Here is a 19,724-nt window from a genome sequence, read left to right as displayed (position 1 = left end):
TTCTGGAAAAAAAACAAAACAAAAAAAAAAAACTGTTGTATTATTTATAAGCCTTTCGGCAATGAAGTCACCTTTTCCTTGTAATATTTTTGTCATACCCATGTCATACAAATTTGTGACCTGATATGTCAATAAAACACACACACACAAACACACAATTTACACAGATTGTTATTGGTGGTTTATTTATATTTTTAACCATTCTATTTGTAATTGATAATCTTTAGCTTGTCGATCTAATTCCAATTTTTGATCAAGTTTAAGTTTTTCATATTCGATTTTGTGCTGTTTTAGTAACTCCATAAATCTTGCTAATTCAACCTCCTTATAGTTCTTGCTCTTGCTCCGTTGCCTGCTTATACATTTATTTCATGAGCCTGATTTAATTCCAATAATTCCTTTCGCTGTTCAAACGATAAATTACTCCCTGAAAACTCAAACTTACCAATTACATCATCAGCTGTTTCAGATACCTGCATTAACAAGCCACTATCAACTAATTTAGATACTTGAATTTTCACTTCCGTATATGTACACACAATCTCTAATTTGAAAATGAAAAATAATCATTCAAAAGGGTTCTGTTTGATCCGTTTTACCCTGCACCTTTAGCTAAATTGTGAGTGTAACGGATCACGGTTGATCAGTGATTCTTACTGATCACAACCAATGTTTTTGAACACACATGACCCACAGATTAAAACATTTTTCTACTTCTGTAACGATCATAGACAGATCGCCTGCTGGTTCATTCAAATCACATGTATAAAAGCATTTGGACTTCCTTGTAAAATTCAATGATGGGTAAGAAGAACTGGGTGGGTTATTTGGGATGTGGTGGGTTTCATTAAAGGTGTTTTTTTGTCATTACTTGTTTAGCCTGCATCACATTCAGTGTAAGCTGCACTATTAAAAGATCAGGATCTCAACACCTATGCAACATGAATTATAAAAGATGGTGGTTTGCATAAGTTTATTAACCCTTTGAATCGCTGCATTCTAATCTAAAAAAATGCAAAAATCAAGAAAGAGTTTAAGTCTTTGTTCTTTTGAGTTAGTATTGGAGTCAAATAGCACAGAAGTACTAGGGTTATAGTTTAGATATAATCACTGATATTTATGGTAAAGATTAAAAGCACCATGATATGCATTTAATGTTATACTGAATAAGAAATCTTGGATGATTTGTGGGAGAGTAAATTAAAGGGATAGTTCACTCAAAAATATACATTTCTTGTTAATGTTATAATAGCCGCACTGTAAAAAAAAAAGTCTGTTAATTAACAGTCAACAAATTTTGTGATTTACAAATGTTTTCCATTTATTTATGGTTGTGAACTGCATTATGAGATGTTGACTGTCAACTTTTGATGTTGAAAACTTGGCTGTAGAATTTAACATAATGACATTGACATTTTATTAGTTTGAAATCATATAATGGATAAGAAATCATATATAACGAAATAAGTACGGTGGCTGGTAAGTGCAAAACAACGTTACAAATTGTGGAATTTTTATAAAGCTCAAGACAAATGTACATTTTAAAGAATATTTTACCTACCATAAGACCCAATTACATGGGACAAATGACTTTACCAAGGACAAAACAAATCTACATTATAGAAAAAAAAATGAACAAGATGCAAAACACTTTCACCAGTCCCGAAACAAATATACAATGACAGATTCTTTACGAAAAGGGAATGTACCACACACAGGAAGTGAGACAGAATGTACCACACACTAGAAAATATCAGCTCGTGTGTGACCAAAGCACAGGTTAACATGAGACTGCACCTACAAAAATCATGGTTTGACGAACTGCAATCAAAAATTGTTTTGTCATTTAGAGCTATTTTGAGAAAACATCAGTGTGAGAGTTTGTAGTAACATGTAAACGCAAGTACAAGGAAACAAGTTAACATGAGTGCACAACCAAAGCACAGAATATTTTGCCTGGTAAAAGTATTAAAACCGACTTTAACTTGTAGTGCTGAATAGCTCCGTTAGATTGGTTGATTTATCCTCTTGCTGAATTTTTTAACTTGGGTTTGAATACCACTAATGACTTGTAAATTATAATCATTTCTTTACGTTATTTTGGTTATATACTGTTCTGCTACACAAATATTAAAATCAATAATGTTTACAGTGACACTGACACCAAGTAATGAGAATATTTATTTGGTATTGGCAAGTTTTGTTGCTGTGAAAAAGTGCAGAATTTGCCAATGTGCCAACGTGAATAGTTTACATCTGGGAAGGGGCACAAGTTAACGCGGACATCAGTTAAACCGTAACATCAGCTTCTTTCAGTTTACTTTTTAAGAGTTCTCGAGCAGATGTTTAGACAATGTAGACTTGAAATAATATCCACGATTACAGCGTACGAGTGGCCCTTATTAAACTATCGAACACATTGATGCAGCTTGTCAAGTGTTTCTGTCTGGTTCACGTCCTTCAGAAACTCCAAACACAGACCACACGTAAAGCAAAACCCGTTAAGCTGCTCATGTATTGGTACATTTTCTTTCTGTAAAAAATCTGTCAGTGTACATTTGTTTCGGGACTGGTAAAAGTGTTTTGTGTCTTTTTTTTCTAAAATGTAAATTTGTTTTGTCCTTGGTAAAATCGTTTTTCCTATGTAATTGTGTCTTATGGTAGGTAAAAATGTTCTCCAAAATGTAAATTTGTCTCAAGCCTCGTAAAAGTGTTTCACACTTTTTTTATGATGTTATGCACTTCCTGGCCACCATCGTAAAGGTTGTAAATTAATTGAACATGTACTGGCAGTTTATTACAAGGTTTTTGTAGCGCATCGTACAACACAAACACAGACAATATATCACTTTAAACTATTAAAAAGATGAATAAAAATCACTTTTTTAACTTGTCAAGTTCAAAAGTGTTTGGAAGAAAGATCGAGCTCACGTAATACAATTCAAAACCATTAATAAACATGGAAAAAAAAACAACATGATTCACAAAATACGGAAAACCAGCTACTTTATGGATATTTTACAGTGTAGGTTACACCAATGTCATTATATAAGTTTGTTCTCACCATCAAAACCAGCATACACACACACACACACACACACACACACACACACACACACACGCTAACACATTAAATAGGTCCTTAAAGATTTAGCACAACTTTCACCATCGTAGGGCTTTAGCATACATGTGCTGTGTTTGCGTTTAAATATGAATGCTCCTGTTTGCTGCACTATACTGCGTGCATTAACACTTGAAGGTCATTATATTGTCTTCGTCCCTATTGTGTCGCTGTGCAATAGTGTTTTTTTTTTCTTGTGCGAGTGGGTGTATGCTATTACTCCTTCAAACAGATCCATCTCTCTTGGCTCTCATCCCTCACTCACAGACAGACACACACACACACACATTCCCATTTAAGTGAAGTGTAGAGGTGTTAGTGTCTAGGCTGAAGTGTTTGTGTAACTCGAAGAGCTCAGCGAGGGAATGTTCAAAGGGTGTTTGTATTTGTACTTCTATCTGTATATGCCCGTTTAATGCAACTCCAGGGTTAGCTGTGGTTTGTGTTTGGCAGAAAAACACTAAAAACTTATTTGTGTGATCTGCGCAAGCCCCTGACTTTTAAATGTTTTCTCTCTGCATCTCACTCTGTCTAATATTTTTTTCCTTTCGTTTGCTTTCCAGAGTTTTGTCCCTCCAAGGGCAGATGCTCTGCTGAGGCAGGACAGTGAGCTGATTGGTCGACTGTACTATAAAGAGGGTCATGATCTTTATCACTGGCGAATCGGATGGTTTACTCTGGTGGGCTCAGAGCTGTACTTCTGTTCTGGAGATGAAGATGAAGAGGAGGGAGTTCTTCAACTCAAACGCCTACAGGAGCTGAGTGAGAACAAATTTGCTTGCAAATCAGTGGAATGATACATATCAAAGGAATAATTCATCAATATTTTTCCAAACTTTTATGAATTTTTTTTTCTTCTTTTAAACACAACATGAGACTTTCAGAACAATTATATATATATATATATATATATATATATATATATATATATATATATATATATATATATATATATATATATATATATATATATATATATATATATATATATATTGTTCAACATGCAAAGAAAAGCCCTTTTTGAAGGCAAGTTTCAGTATAAAACAATTAATGTCACATCATCAGACTCTCCCGAGTTTTATGCATTTTCAGATGTGTCATTTTTAATTTTCAACTTCTGTTTTAATGTAATTTGATACCGCATGGGGAACGGAAAGAAAAACCTACGCATTTCGTGACTCGTTGTTCCTTAAAGGCAATCAAATTGCTGTTTACACAGTAGACTTTTAATAAGAGTATTATCTACAATTGTTATTAGAATTTTCCATTTTCCATATCTGCAGTGTCTGTATTTTTTTTCAGTCCTCTTAGAGTCCAACTTGGAAATCAATGTTTTCTTTATTGGCATTGATTGTTTTGAAATTCAAATGTATGTATATATATATATATATATATATATATATATATATATATATTATTGCTGTCAATCGATAAAAAAATAACTAATTAATCGCACTTTAGAAATAATAATAATTGCGATTAATTGTGTTTAATGGGATTTAAAAGACTGAAACTTGTAATTTTGGCTATTCGAGTGTAAAATTAATGTAAACGGAAGACAAATACTATTTGAATTTATTTAAATCCAAAATATAATTCATTATTAGAATTTTTGTTTACTTGTAACACATATTTCTTCATGTAAACAACATACCCACAATAAACCATCAAGATCCTGGCTTGACAGCCATATTTATTACAGAAATAAAAACACAGGCATGTTAATGCCATTTGAATTTCAAAACAATCAATGCCAATAAAGAAAACATTGATTTCCATATTGGATTCTAAGTGGACTGCAAAAAAATGCCAAAATACAGGCATTGCAGATATGGAAAATTATAATAATAATAATAAATTATTGAAAATCTGTGCATGCCCTTGAATAGGTTTACCAACTCCCATTCTATAAAAGCACAAAAGCCATATATAGGAAATAATGAGAGTTGACAAATTAAAAAACTACATTTTTTATTTTATTTATTATTAAAATAAAATTATAATCCACAATGGAAATGTGGATGCCTGTGTGTTTTGAGGGAGCCTAGAGAAAAATGAGCATAACAAAAACTTCCTGTTGACGCACACAGTTAATGTTGATTAATAAAATAAAGATAAATAATAAAAGCAATGTGTCAGAGACCCTAAAAACATGTTTAACTCAACAATGAAACATCAAATGTAGCTAACAGCTTTACATTGTCCATCAAGTGAACTTAAACAATTAAAAAATGCAACAAATATTTGTTTCTGCCCGAACTACAAAACTAAATGTAAAAAAAGTTGCTTAAGTTACACACTAGTTTGGTCATGTATAAATATCATTATATTAACCATATTGTATAAATATTATTGTCACTATAAGACTACATCATGCTGACGATCAAAAACACAATGTCATGATATCTTATGCGCTTGTCTTCTGACTGAGTGCATCTTAAAATACATGAATGACACTCACAGAGCTTGAGAAGCAGACATTCTTTATCATTTGTAAAATAAAGACTTGCAGGTTAAGGAAACAGCATTATAGGAGGAAGTTGCCGCGGCCTTGGTGCAGATTAAAAGTTAAAAAAAGTATATGTATATGGACAGATTGGTAACTACATAGAATAGACAGGAATATATTGATCTGTGCTCCGCGGCAGAGTGCAGACGCAAAAGCCTGCTCTCCCGCGGCGCAGACCCGCGTGTAAGAAACAGGCGGGACTCTCGGCTATTCTGACAAATACACACCTACGTTACACAGAGCCCAACATGGAAGTTTTTGATTGGGTCAGCCCAATGTCAATAAAGAAAAGAACCAATGGACTGCAGATTATATCACACTGCCGCTCTGTCTGGAAAAGAAACATCTTACTTTCAGAGCGTGACAGCTCACAGCATCGTCAATCACTGAGGTAGAAAAACATGACAATGTGCTAAGTGTTTTATGGGCCGATCAGATCATAAGACGATCACAGCCTGGCCCAAAAAGTATGTCGAAACAGCAGGAAACTGCCCGGCGTCTGCCCCTGGCCACAACAGAAAAAAAAAACTGCGTTAATTGCGTTAATTTTGTTTAACGCATTAATTATTTCAAATTAATCGCATGCGTTAACACGTTAATTTTGACAGCGCTAATATAAAAATTATATATATATATATATATATATATATATATATATATATATATATATATAATAACTACTTTGTAAACATTCAGTGTATTATTGTGTGTGCAGTTCAATTGTGTTTACTAACTCCTCTAAATAGACACAGCATTATTCTGTTTGTAAAAACTACCTATATCTTCTGTTCTTTCAATGAATTTCATCAATGACCTCTGTGTGTCAGTAATAGTTTGAAACACCTTGCTTCTTCTGATGATTTTCTTGAAATCTCATCTCACCTCTGTCTGCTAGTGTTTTCTCATTGGCATTCCCAGTGTGCTAATGTTTGACTCTGTTCCCACGTCTCTAAAAGACCCGTCTGGTCACACGTCTCGCCCGTCTCCAAGGGAGACCGCAGTTGCCGATGGCAATCGCGTTCGGGAGGTTGGTAGATGACATGAGCTTGGCAACCATGGACCAGATTTGCAACATTTTCAATCAATTGCGCTAGAACGAGGCGGGAAAAATCAATGAATCTTTTTATTTTTTTCTCTCTTCTCTCTCTCCTAATCCGTTCAAGGCCAGAAAAAGGATCAAATCCAGAAAGCCAACATACTCGGGGCAGGATTAAGAGGGTGATGCCTCAACAGTTTGCGGAGGCTTGAAATGTAGCGTGGCGCGCTAACGAACCGTCTCCAGTGGTTTAAGATCTCTATAGTGACAGAACATATGGGCCTCAAAGGGCTGCAGCTCTGTGAAATTAGATTAGGACCCAGACATAGACAGAGCAGCGGTTCAGCCCCGAATCACCCTCTTCTACGCGTTTCTGCAACAAACAAAAGAGCAAACGTCGCATTCATCCATTTAGCAATGGAAGAGCTTTATGTGGAGATGACATCTGAAAGTCATATGTTTTATTTAGTCTACAAAGAGGCTTTTGAAACGGGCTTGCATAGTCTTTTGCGAGCAAATGCTTCAAAGCTCCTCAAAATAATTTCTTTAAGCATCTTGAATGACAGTTTGGCAACGTTAAAGCATTTGTGAAAGCCTTTGCTCTCTGTGCTCCTGAAATGTGGTGTGCAGTTTCTCCTGGATGATCTGATGTAAGGGTGTGTTGTTCTTGAAGATCTTAAAAGTTTCTTTATGTTCAGACATATTAGGAAACTTGTAGTTTTTTGTTTAATGAATTTGCAGATAATACAATATTAATTTAATAAAGGGCATATTATATATATATATATATATATATATATATATATATATATATATATATATATATATATATATATATATATATATATATATATATATATATATATATATATTTCCTAAAATGTGCACTTTGTACTAATGGTCAGTGAAAAGTTTTACTTTAATGTATGTTTTAAATTATTGCTTTAAACATTTACTCTCGTGTTTTGGGTGTCACAATCACAAAACGCAAAGTGCTTAATTATACTTGGAACTATAAATATTATTTACAGTTATATTTAAATGCACTTAATTTTAACATTATTATAAATGTAAAATCACAAAAAAAATTAAAACATGCCATGCAATTTTCAATATTCAGCATTCCGTCTGACCAAAAAACATCATGAAAGTCAATTGTGAATACTATTCGTTAACACAATAGCTTTGAAAACACAGTCCCTCCCCTGCTGTCCAAATTCACGCCTCCTGAAATCAAGAATGCGCACCTTAAAGATGACAATAGACAACCCAATAGATCATGTAATTTGCCAGTTAAAAAAAAAAAACTTAATGGTACTCTATAATACTACAATTCCCAATGAAAAACGGCATTATGTCTAGCACATTTTCACTTGTGTAGCAAGCAAAACTTGTCATAAAGTGCAATATTTTATGCATGCAAGGATTACTGGTCTCACTCTCTCACGCACTGTCTTAAAGTGACTAGTGTATGCTTAGTGGTTGGCTGGTGGTGTGCAAGAATTACTATTATTACTAAGCCATGCTGGCATCTTTTTTCAGACCAAATGTTCAAAGTAGCATGGTAAACAATAAAGGGAGTGCATCACAGGCTGTCGTTGTTCAAAACTAAACCAATATGAATATAAAACCAACTTTACCTCAGTAAAGCAGGCTCGACGGAATAGATGCAGTAAATGGTCCCTTATAAAACTGAAAATAGACACATAATTTTTTTCACCGGGAGATATCAGTGGCTGAACAACACTTCTGTGCATATAACCCATTTATAAAACACAAAATCTGCATGAATAAAATAGTTTTAAAACATAACATTACCTGTCTAAAAGAAATCCTTCAGCCATGGTGTCATCATTCCTCCAGCATGCAAAAGAAATTCCAATACTGATTTAGGATTTTAAAAGGTTTTGATTCAGCATTTATCATTTGTGTCAATCGTCTCCATATGAACTTGGCGGAACTGTCTGCATGAATAGGGCTGCGCAGTTGTACAAATCTACATTTGTTGACAGTCAGTTTGGCTAATTATCAGTATGATGGGAATTATCGACCCAACAAATTTTAATTGAATGAACATTGTTTAGTATTATGCCTTTCCCAGAATATAAAAATACATATATACAAATTTAGATCATTTACTTTAACTATTGGAATGTGAAGAGACTTTCAACCAGCACAACAAAAATGTTTCTGAAGACTATCAACTACTGCAGCTTTAATCATATAGATTTACTAATGCATTATTAAAATGCAAATTTAAGCTTGCTAACATTTGTCAATTCACTGTGAGGCAACATTAACTAATTATTAACAACTTTATTTCTATTAATGAACATTACCAAATGTAAATAAATACTTTACTGTTTGCTCATGGTAGCAAATACATTAAATTATATGAACAAATATATTGATAAACAATGTTTTATTAGTGTTAATTGTAGCATAATCGTAATTAAAATTTCAATTTAGCTCAATCAATATATACAATGTATATTGTATTGATTATTACTGTTAAATTTGTTACTTACTGCCCAGGGACTACAGATGTAAATGAGCTTTATAGCTAACTCTGGCACAACATGTCATGTTGTACATTGTCCCTGTATAAATAAAGTAAATAAATAAAATATAAATAACATAAAATGTATTTCAGTTAACACATTTATCAGTGCACAATAACTATATCCCAAAACTACAAAAGTATGGAAATATGCCTGTTTAAGTGGGCCAAAAAGGCACTCTGAAGTTTCCATAATTTCATTTAATATACACTCACTGGCCACTTTATTAGGTACACCTCACTGGTACTGGGTTGGGCATCCTTTTCCCTTCAGAACTGCCTTAATCCTCCATGGCATAGATTTAACAAGGTACTGGAAATATTCCTCAGAGATTTTGTTCCAAATTGACATGATAGCATCACGCAGTTGCTGCAGATTTGTCAGCTGCACATCCATGATTCAAATCTCACCACATGACAGTAATGCTCTATTGAATTGAGATCTTGAAATTCCACTAGATATTTTCTCTTTTTTCTCTTTAAACCATAGAGATTAGAGGTTGTGTGTGAAAATTCTAGTAGATCAGCAGTAAAATGCTGAAATACTCAGACCAGCTCGGTTGGCACCAACAACCATGCCATTTTCTAAGTCACTTAAATTCCCTTTCTTCCCCCATTCTGATACTTGGTTTGAACTGCAGCCGATCGGCTTGACCATGTCTACATGCCTAAATGCATTAAGTCGCTGCCATGTGATTGGCTGATTAGTCGACTCCCCAGCCTGAGTGTCACTAAATTCAGTTAACACTTGAGTACTGTAAACGATATTCTTTAAAAGTATGTTATTTTTATAACAGGTTCTGAAAAGCAGTTATTTTCCACTTACGTTCACTAAAATGCAGCTTACATTCTGATTACATAAAAGTTGAAAAACTGAAAAAATCCATTGTGAAGGTCATTCTCTTTTGTGCAACACTGTAAATCCGCTGGGGACTTTAAGAATAATTACTTTGACTTGTCTTTCATCTGTCAACATAATCTGAACCCTCAATAAATGGAAAACAACATCTAATCCGATGTCATTATGTTTCTGTAAATAATTTCTATAGATGTCTAAACAAGAAAAAAAAAAAAAAAAAGAGTTGCATGGATGTGTTTTTGGAATCATGATGGCCACAAAGCTGTTTCATTTAATTCAGCTTTTTAATTTCTTCATAAACGTTAAGAGCGTTAATGTTTAAGGGAGGTTAAAAGGATGAAGCGAGTGCTGTTTGTTTTTATCAAACTGCGATAGTGAATGTTTGCCTCTTTTCAGTAATGGCTTTTAATAAAGCTTGTGTGCCCAAAAGCACTCCTCCACCCCCCTTTTTTTTTAATAATTTTCAATTACATTAGTAAACAAACTTTCCTAACCCTGAAAATGACTAAAGTGCAGCAATTAAAGTGTTTTTTTTAGTTCCCAAGTTCCCATGTTTCAGTTGATTTTACTACAGAATGGAGTTTTAAAAATAATTGAGCAATTTTGTTCTCACTTGATCTCTTTGTTTTTTATTACTCTGAAATAGATTAATCTGGGAATTTATGCACAAGTAAATCCGTCTGTGAATTTGATTAATTAAACGTAATTTAAAAATTGAAGGAGCTTTTTGTCATTGGTAATATTGGTCTGACACTTGAAGGAAAGATGGAGACAAAAGGAAGTGGGGAAAATGACACATTAGCTGAAGAATCAATGATTTTGAATGAGTGTATGTTTGATGGCTTCAGCAAAGCTTTTTTCCCCCATTTTCTGTAGAAACATAATGACCAGCAGCACTCAGCTTTATACACCACTTACTGAAGCTGGAAAGCTTACAAACACTGAAGCTCTCATCATTTGTTTTGCTTCACGTTTCTCTTTTATTGTTGTTGTTTTTTCCACTTTTGATGCTGTTAATTTTAGTGATTTAGTAAGAGTGTTTTATCCTTAATTGGTGATAGTTTTATGGACTTCCTCTGCTAAAGTTTGATTTTGGTTTGTTTTCTCTTTCAGCTGTGTCCACTCATATTGAGGGTGACGAGAACATTCAGGTCTTACTTATGGTGGAGAGTGGAAGGTACAGAAGAGTTGTACCTTATTTTATAATGTTAAATGTCATTAAACACTCTACTATGCAAAGGTTTGGGGTTTATATTAAGTCGCTTTGCTGTTTTTATTAGTTTTGTTTTGTTTTTCATTTATTGTAACTCTTCTTTTTGTTCTGCAAAATGTTACCTGTATGGTGATACTAAATTATGCATGGGTCAGAATTTTATGTACAGTTAAAGTCAGAATTATTGGCCCCCCTTGTTTATTTATTTTTTTTCCCAAATTCTGTTTAACGGGGAGAAGATTTTTTTTTTTTCAATACATTTTTAATACAGCAATTTTCTGATTTACTTTATTTACTTAAACTGATTTATTTTATCTTTGCCATGATGACAGTATTTACTAGATATTTTTCAAGACACTTCTATACAGCTTATCAGACATGCTTTGAAAACTTCCTTGCTCTGTTAAACATAATTTAGGAAATATTAATGCTTAACAGATAACTATGAACAGATAACAGAATCAACTATTTGCTAATACTTAATATATTATTCATATATATATATATATATATATATATATATATATATATATATATATATATATATATATATATATATATATAATTCTTTTTTAGATATTATTAAATTGAATTAGCTGATCTGGTTAAGACATTTTTAAAAATCTGGATGGGTGGAGGGGGCATGCCCACCAATAGCTGAAATGTGCCTACCAATAATTGAATCAATTTCAAAGTAAAATAATGCTTGGTCAACCCTTAGTAACCTACATATGCACAAAGTCAAGTTCGCCACAGTTATGAAAAACTATTATTGGGATAAAACAGTTACACACACCTCTCTGAATTTTTACATTTATGCCTTCTCAAAGTCTGACTGCAATAAAATAATCTAAATTGACTTTTGTAGAATGGCACGTCATTGTTCTTTGTAATAATAAATTATTATTTTATATTATTAAGTACTTTATTCATGCTTTTAAAAGCACAAAACAGAATTTGTGTTGTTCATTGCATGCACTCTAGGGATGTATGTCCCCACCAATATCAAGAGCAAATTTAAGCTCATGATGTCCTCCACATTTGAATGGTAATGTACAGTGAAAGTCAACACTCTTTTCAGGCATAATCTGTGTATTGAACATTCATTTTTAAACCTCCCCCCCCCCTTTTTTTTCTTTTTTCTTTTTTTCTTCTTAAGGACTCTGTATATCCACTGCATAACCAAGCAGGACTTTGCACTGTGGCACTCCGCCATCCAGTTGGCAGCTGGAACGGACGGTATGGCTCTCAGCAACCAGCAAATGAATAAAAATGATGTTCCCATCATTGTGGATAGCTGCATTGCATTTGTCACCCAATATGGTATGTCATTTATATTCCTGTGAGAGCTAATCATTTGTGCTTCATTTCAATGCATTTAATCATCAAAAAATGACTGTTTATATCACAAGGATATGATAAAGTTATTTAACAGAGTACTCACCACTGACCTTTCCCTCTCAGGCTTGTGTTATGAGGGAATCTACCAGAAGAAGGGTGACCCGGGGCGAGTGGCTCACCTCATCCAGGAATTTACCAAAGACGCTCGGGTTGTTAAACTTCGGGTTCAAGAGCAGCGACTGGAGGACGTCACAGACACACTCAAGAGCTTTCTGTCCCACAGCGAAGATGCCCTGCTGGCTAAAGAACTATACCCTTTTTGGATCTCCGCCCTTGGTTTGTGCTACCAGCTACTTAATCTACTCCTGTGTATGAGTAGTAACACTGGTCCACTGTTTCTAGTCTATAGCATAGAAGGGTATACAACTTTGTCAATGTGGTGAACATACCTGAAAACGTTGAGATATAAACAATATTACTACTACTACTACTACTACTACTACTACTACTACTACTACTACTACTACTACTACTACTAATAATAATAATAATAATAATAGTAATAAATTAAAGGCTTAACCAGGTTAATTAAGCTAACTAGGCAAGTTCGGGTAATTAGGCAAATCATTGTATAAATATGGTTTGTTCTGTAGCAAGGCTGTACTGTGCATGCATAATTTGCACTGTGTACATGATGTTGGGATGAAATAGTAAAACAGATGGGCATTGAAAACTTGATTGATGATTTTTTTAGTCCACTTGTGTGTATTAATTAAATTTAATATCAGAATCATAATGTTTAATATTACACTTTGTACAAGAAATCAACCATAATGCTGCTTGGACAATTCCACCAATCAGAGACTCAAAGTGAGTGAGTTGCCCCTCCCCTCAGACATATTTAGCTCCGCCTTCTCTGTTTGTATTAATTTTAAACAACACAAAACTTCAGAAGTGAATAGAATAAACACAATCCAAATAGCTGTGACATAACAAAAGCTGTCTTTTCAGTGTTTAAATAACGTTTAGTACATGGCTGTCTGGATTTCTTGATTCAAATTCTGGTCAGTCGTGACATTCCAAAAAATGTTGTGCCGAGAAAAAAACTGCAAAATAAAACATCTGGGAATTTCAAATCACCTTAACCGTCAGTGAATACATTCAAATGCATTTACTTACATTCATATGTATATTCATATCCACATATGAACAAGGCTTGAATCGGATTTAAGTAAATCGGAATCCATGTGATTTACACTTACACATACATGGGCCATATCCCATCTGTGCCACATGGGAGAAAAGAGTCGGAATTGAGTCACTTGAACCATGCAGTGCAAATGCAGCCTTATGGCTCAGAACAATGTTTTGTGGCCAATTTTATGTTTTGTGGCAAGTAGCCATGTAAAAAGAGGTATAAAGTATATCCAGGATGGTTGTTTTCACAGAATAAAAACTTTCAGTCCGCTTCATGCCAGGTTGTCAATAAGCATGTCAGGCTTTATTCTGCGATTAAAATTCTCCTGAATGTACTTTATCCCTAACTTACTTACTTTATATGTTATGTTTCTTGTCATCTCAGATGTTGTTAGGACATTGAATTTCAATTAAAACAACTGAAAACATTATTATTATTATTATTATTTTTTGTGAGGACATTCTTTAAATGGTGTTTATTGTCCCTCGATGCAGATGAACAGGACGAGAAGGTCAGAGTGCAAAAATATTCCTCCTACATTCAGAGTTTGCCCAAAGTCAACAGATCAACACTCGGTGCCCTGCTGCAGCATTTGTACAGGTAATGTTTCACTAAAACATGTTCTCAAGCCTGTACCATTTCCAGTTGGTCTTTGTTGAATGTTTGAGGTCTGGATAAACAGTGCAGCACAGCAAACACGGGCACTTCAAAGCCTCTCTGGGTACATCAGCTTGCTCAGAATACTCCTGTAATGACTCTAATTGTTTGAAGAAGGCTTAATTGGCCCTTTTGGCAAATTTGGAGTGTAGCCTAACATTTCCCACATGATGTACAATAATCGTTTTGTTGTCTTCAGGTCTATGCCGCATTTGCACCTGCCTGTTTTGTTGTTGTCTCTTATATACGGTCTTTCATTTATATCTACTCACAGCTAAATAAAACTGCTTTAACATTGTGGTGACAATAACACAGCTTACATTGAGAAGAATGCAGCATTTTTACACATTATATGAATACAGAAGTGTGTATATATATATATATATATATATATATATATATATAWAWATATATATATATATATATATATATATATATATATATATATATATATATATATATATATATATATATATATATATATATATATATATATATATACATATGTGTATGTGTTTACTGGTACAGACCATGTGTGCGTTTACTCATCTATGATTTATGTAGGTCTTTTTTCCCTCACCAGTAGCATTAAATTTATGCACATATATTACGTCTGCACAGAATCCAGAGGTGCTCACACATCAACCAGATGAGCTCACAGAGGCTGGCATGTGTTTTCTCCTCATGCCTCTTTCAGACGGAGGGACACACAGCTCAAGAGACTCAAGTGGTGGAAGACCTCATCAACAATTACATCCAGCTTTTTTCTGTGAGTTAAGCGCATATCCTCTCTCAGGATACAGGCCTAGTTGATCTCTGTCGGTCGAGTCCCAAAGGGCCTGCTAAACACGAGTCTGCTCTACTATTCACTTCTCTCATATTCATAGCATAATATTTGTGGTATGAGAGCCAAAAAACATTTTCACAGTGTTGTTTTTTATGATTTCACAGGTGTGTAGTGTTAATTAATAATTAATACTGCTATAACCCTTTTATTAATACACTAAAGAGAGACCTTGAATTTTATTTTTTTTTTTTATCATGTGCAGTCTATTATTGTGATGTGATGCAAGGCAATGGTCCTTGTTTATATTATAGTTATTGCTCGTTAAAAAGAGATAAAAGTTAAAGAGTAATTTATACTACTCTTGATTTTATTTTTCATTCAAAAGTAATGCTGTTAATGTCATAAGAAAAAAAATTTAAGGCATTTTAGTTATGGCTACATCATGATACCATTCTCGGTAACTTTACATTTACTTTATCTGGTAACTATATCTGTGTCCACCATACCAGCAAATTATAAGGATCTGTTTATTTTTAGTTTATGCTTCATTTGTTTGCGTTACCGCCTTGTAACTCACAGATGTTCTTATAATGCTTTTTTTCCCTTACATTTGACCAGTGAATTTAGCTTGTGTAATCGATCTAATCAAACAGCGAATTTCGCCATTGTAGTAAGAATAAGCAAACTCCATACAGAAATACCTAATGACCCAGCCTCGGCTTGAACCAGTGACCTTGCAGTGAGGAGATTATTGCTATCGTGACACCTCTTCTCAAGATCTCATTACCTGGGAAAAAATTGTTCTGAAAGTCATTCCAGTGATATTGTTTCTCTACATCTATATTGTTATAGTTGTGGCTCTGCTGTTGTTTTAAATTCAGAATGATTTGTAGAACAACGTATTTATAATTATCTTTATATTAATATTACACTCATCTGCCACTTTATTAGGTACACCTGTCCAGTTGCTTGTTATGCAAATTTATAATCAGCCAATCACATGGCAGCAACTGAATACATTTAGGCATGTAGACATGGTCAAGACGATCAGCTGCAGTTTAAACCAAGCATTAGAATGGGGAAGAAATATGATTTAAGTCACTTTAAACATGACATGGTTGTTGGTGCCAGATGGGCTGGTCTGAGAATTTCAGAAACTGCTGATTCACTGGGATTTTCATGCACAACCATGACTAGGGTTTACAGAGAATGGTCTGAAAATGAGAAAATATCCAGTGAGCGGCAGTTCTGTGGGCTCAAATGCCTGGTCAGAGGAGAATGGCCAGACTGGTTGCAAGCAACAGTTACTCAAATAATCACTCATTACAACTGAGGTCTGCTGAAAAGCATCTCTGAACGCACAACACGTCCAACCTTGAGGCGGATGGGCTACAGCAGAAGACCACACTGGGTGCCACTCCTGTCAACTAAGAACAACAACACAGGGCTACAATTGACACAGGCTCACCAAAATTGGACTATAGAAGATTGGATAAAGTGTTGTCTGGCCTGATGAGTCTCAATTTCTGCTGCAACATTCAGATGGTAGGGTCAGAATTTGGTGTCATAAAAGCATGGATCCATCCTGTCTTGTATCAATGGTTCAGTATAGTAGTATAGTGGTGTGGGGGATATTTTCTTGGCACAATTTGGGCCCATTAGTATCAATTGAGCATCGTGTCAACATCACAGCCTACCTACTGTAAGTATTGTAGCTGACCATGTCCGTCTTTTTTATGACCACAGTGTACTTCCAGCAGGATAACGCGCCATGTCATAAAGCATCATCTCAGATTGGTTTCTTGAACATGACAATTAGTTTACTGTACTCAAATGGACTTCACAGTCACTAGAACTCAATCCAATAGATCACCTATGTGATGTGGTGGAATGGGATATTCACATCATGGATGTGCAGCTGACAAATTAGCATCAACTTTGTGATGCTATCATGTCAATATGAACCAAAATCTCTGAGGAATATTTCCAGTACCTTGTTAAATCTATGCCATGATTAATGATTAAGGCAGTTCTGATGGCAAAAAGGGGTCCAACCCAATACTGGTAAGGTGTACCTAATAAAGTGGCTGGTGAGTGTATGTTATTATGCTTGCTGTGAAATTTTCTGAAATCACTTGTTAAAGTGCCTTGGTTATTGTTTAAGGCCTGTTGCCTTTATACAATAACCAAAGCACTTTACAAATGATTCTTTTTCTATTATATTGGATTACAACTACAATTTCTGAAGCTCAAAGTCGTCAAATATAGGAAGAAAATGTACAAGCTATTTTTTTTTATTTATTTTTTTTATATTACTTCGGTACATCTTTGGCCACAAAACATCACTAGTCTCTCACACTGCTCTGCTGTGATTTTGATCCGTGTTGTTGTCCCACTGTTCACAGACTGTGGGGGTTTCTTAGCCATAAATTAGTCAATAAGGACTTTACAGAAATATTCATTCAGGTTTAGATCAAGATTCTAGGTTGGTCACTTTATCATTTCATTGTTTTATCTTCAAAATTTTCCATTTGTGATGAGGCTTATTATCCTGTCTGAAAGGTACTGACTGATTGGGCAAAGAATGCAGGGAAGGAAATACACATTGCAGAAGAAGTTTCTGTGATTAATTTTGTCCTCTCATGGATTTGCCTTTCATAAACAAAGAGACTTGAATGAACTTGAGGTGACATTATAAAGATATTCTTTAAATCACAGATTTGCAATTCTTACTGTTGCTGAAAAGGTCATCCCTGTGCTTCCATCTGGACAAACAGGGTTTCCATCACTTTATACTTGTTAAATAGGATTTTTGGGGTGATTAAGATGTTTTTTTCTCATTTTACTTTTTTAAAACTGTGCTTCAGAACATAAAAATGAAATATGAACATGAAATAGTCTTAAAAATGATATTTTACTCTTCTTAGGAAATCTTTAAACAGGTCTAAGCAGTGACCTTAAAGTGTATAAAAATTATAGGTTGCTCTTTCTCTTTAATTTTGATCTGCACTACACTGTACTATACATGCATAATGAACTGCAGGTTCGTCGGTGTTAAAGCTCTCATTTGAAGAGGGCTTTAAAAACTGGCAAGCTGTGGCTGTTTACCCGTTACTGAGTATATGACAAACTCCATGGTGCTTTGAACAGTGAAAAGCATTTCCATTCAAAACCACGAAATGCGCAGCTCTAGTGTAAGTGTGTGAAGAAGGGGACGGTGTTCATGTTGCACTTGGACGCGTGCCTCTGTAATGGGATTTACAGTGCTGCGCTGTGCTAATTCCCCCTCGGCCCGCTACTACATTCATAGGCCCCTTGGCATCACACATACACACACTTGCACTTTTGTAGAGACGGAAAGATGGAGAATGTGTGAAACGTGAAGTTTAGTGTGACAAATAGCCATAATTGATGGCAGAATTTGAGAAATGTGTAGCATAACACTGTGATATACAGGTGTAAATTAAACATTTGGTATACACATAAATTCTTTTGGGAAGGTAGGGGGGAGGGTGTTTTGTTTAAAAATAACACAATTTTTTGTATTACTGCTAAGCATTTTACTAAGTGTTTTGTTTTACTATTCATTTCCAATCCAAACAGCTTAATCATTGAATGCCGTTTTGTTTACATACACATGTGGCTACTAAAAATGAGTGAATGAATGTGACCACACACAATGCTGCAGTACTGCGCGTTACAGCACAAAATGGTCTAATACAAGAAAGACATGACCAGCAGGGGGCAGTTATGTAACACAGTGAACATACTGAACTAATATACTGTAGTAGGCAGCCAGAGCATGTGTGCAGAGCTGAGCGGTGTGTCGCTAACCGCCGAAAGCAAGCGTTAACACTCACCAATACCACTCAGATCCTGCTTCAACATAAAATTACTCTAGTAGGCTAACCTAAATTTTTTTTGTAGCTAATTTTTTTAAACAACTTTCTAAAATTAAAACACATTGATAACTTAAGTTTCTGTTTTAAAGCAGCATTCTTTCTTGTGCTTTTTTTCTTTCAGTACAATTTTTTAATAATATTTTAATAGGCCTAAGTGATCAACTGTGTATTTTATAGCCTATTTATTTAGGCAGCTGTGTGTTTCATCTTATACTAAAGATTAACTGACTGTTAGCCTATTTTAAACTACGTAGCTCTGAACATACTGTAATTCAAATTACAAATTCACTTCTACGACCACCTCTTACTAATGCGCATGCTTGTTTTAGTTTATGTTATACTTCATTAATTAAATATGAAATGGAATAATTCAATCCTAGATTTGCTCTACTAAATCTATTAAACAAAATAATTAACTGACAAATTAATTTCTGGCATTTAAGCCTGAACAATGGCCATATTTGTATACTACAATCTAAAAAAAGGTGTCAGTAAGATTTTAATTGTTTTTTTTTATGTTATTTCATTCAACAAGGATCCT

General features: G+C 34.3%; 1 protein-coding gene across 9 annotated transcripts in view; it reads left to right on the top strand.

The window, feature by feature from the left end:
• arap2 (ArfGAP with RhoGAP domain, ankyrin repeat and PH domain 2) overlaps positions 1-19,724 on the top strand; it is a 214,648-nt gene that overhangs the window by 157,218 nt on the left and 37,706 nt on the right. For all 9 annotated transcript variants that reach the window (XR_012382787.1, XR_012382788.1, XM_009303564.5 and 6 more), the window contains 6 exons: positions 3,685-3,883; positions 11,199-11,262; positions 12,458-12,621; positions 12,763-12,975; positions 14,332-14,437; positions 15,116-15,263. Coding sequence is in view for 7 of the 9 variants with exons in the window: in XM_009303564.5 (XP_009301839.1) it covers positions 3,685-3,883; positions 11,199-11,262; positions 12,458-12,621; positions 12,763-12,975; positions 14,332-14,437; positions 15,116-15,263 (894 nt within the window). In the remaining 2 variants the exon portion in view is untranslated. The remainder of the gene's footprint in view (positions 1-3,684; positions 3,884-11,198; positions 11,263-12,457; positions 12,622-12,762; positions 12,976-14,331; positions 14,438-15,115; positions 15,264-19,724) is intronic.

Source organism: Danio rerio, chromosome 7 (genome assembly GCF_049306965.1).
Source record: "Danio rerio strain Tuebingen ecotype United States chromosome 7, GRCz12tu, whole genome shotgun sequence".
In the NCBI taxonomy this organism is placed as follows: domain Eukaryota; kingdom Metazoa; phylum Chordata; class Actinopteri; order Cypriniformes; family Danionidae; genus Danio; species Danio rerio.
Note: the sequence above shows the minus strand (reverse complement) of the source record. Positions and strands in the feature narration are given on the sequence as shown.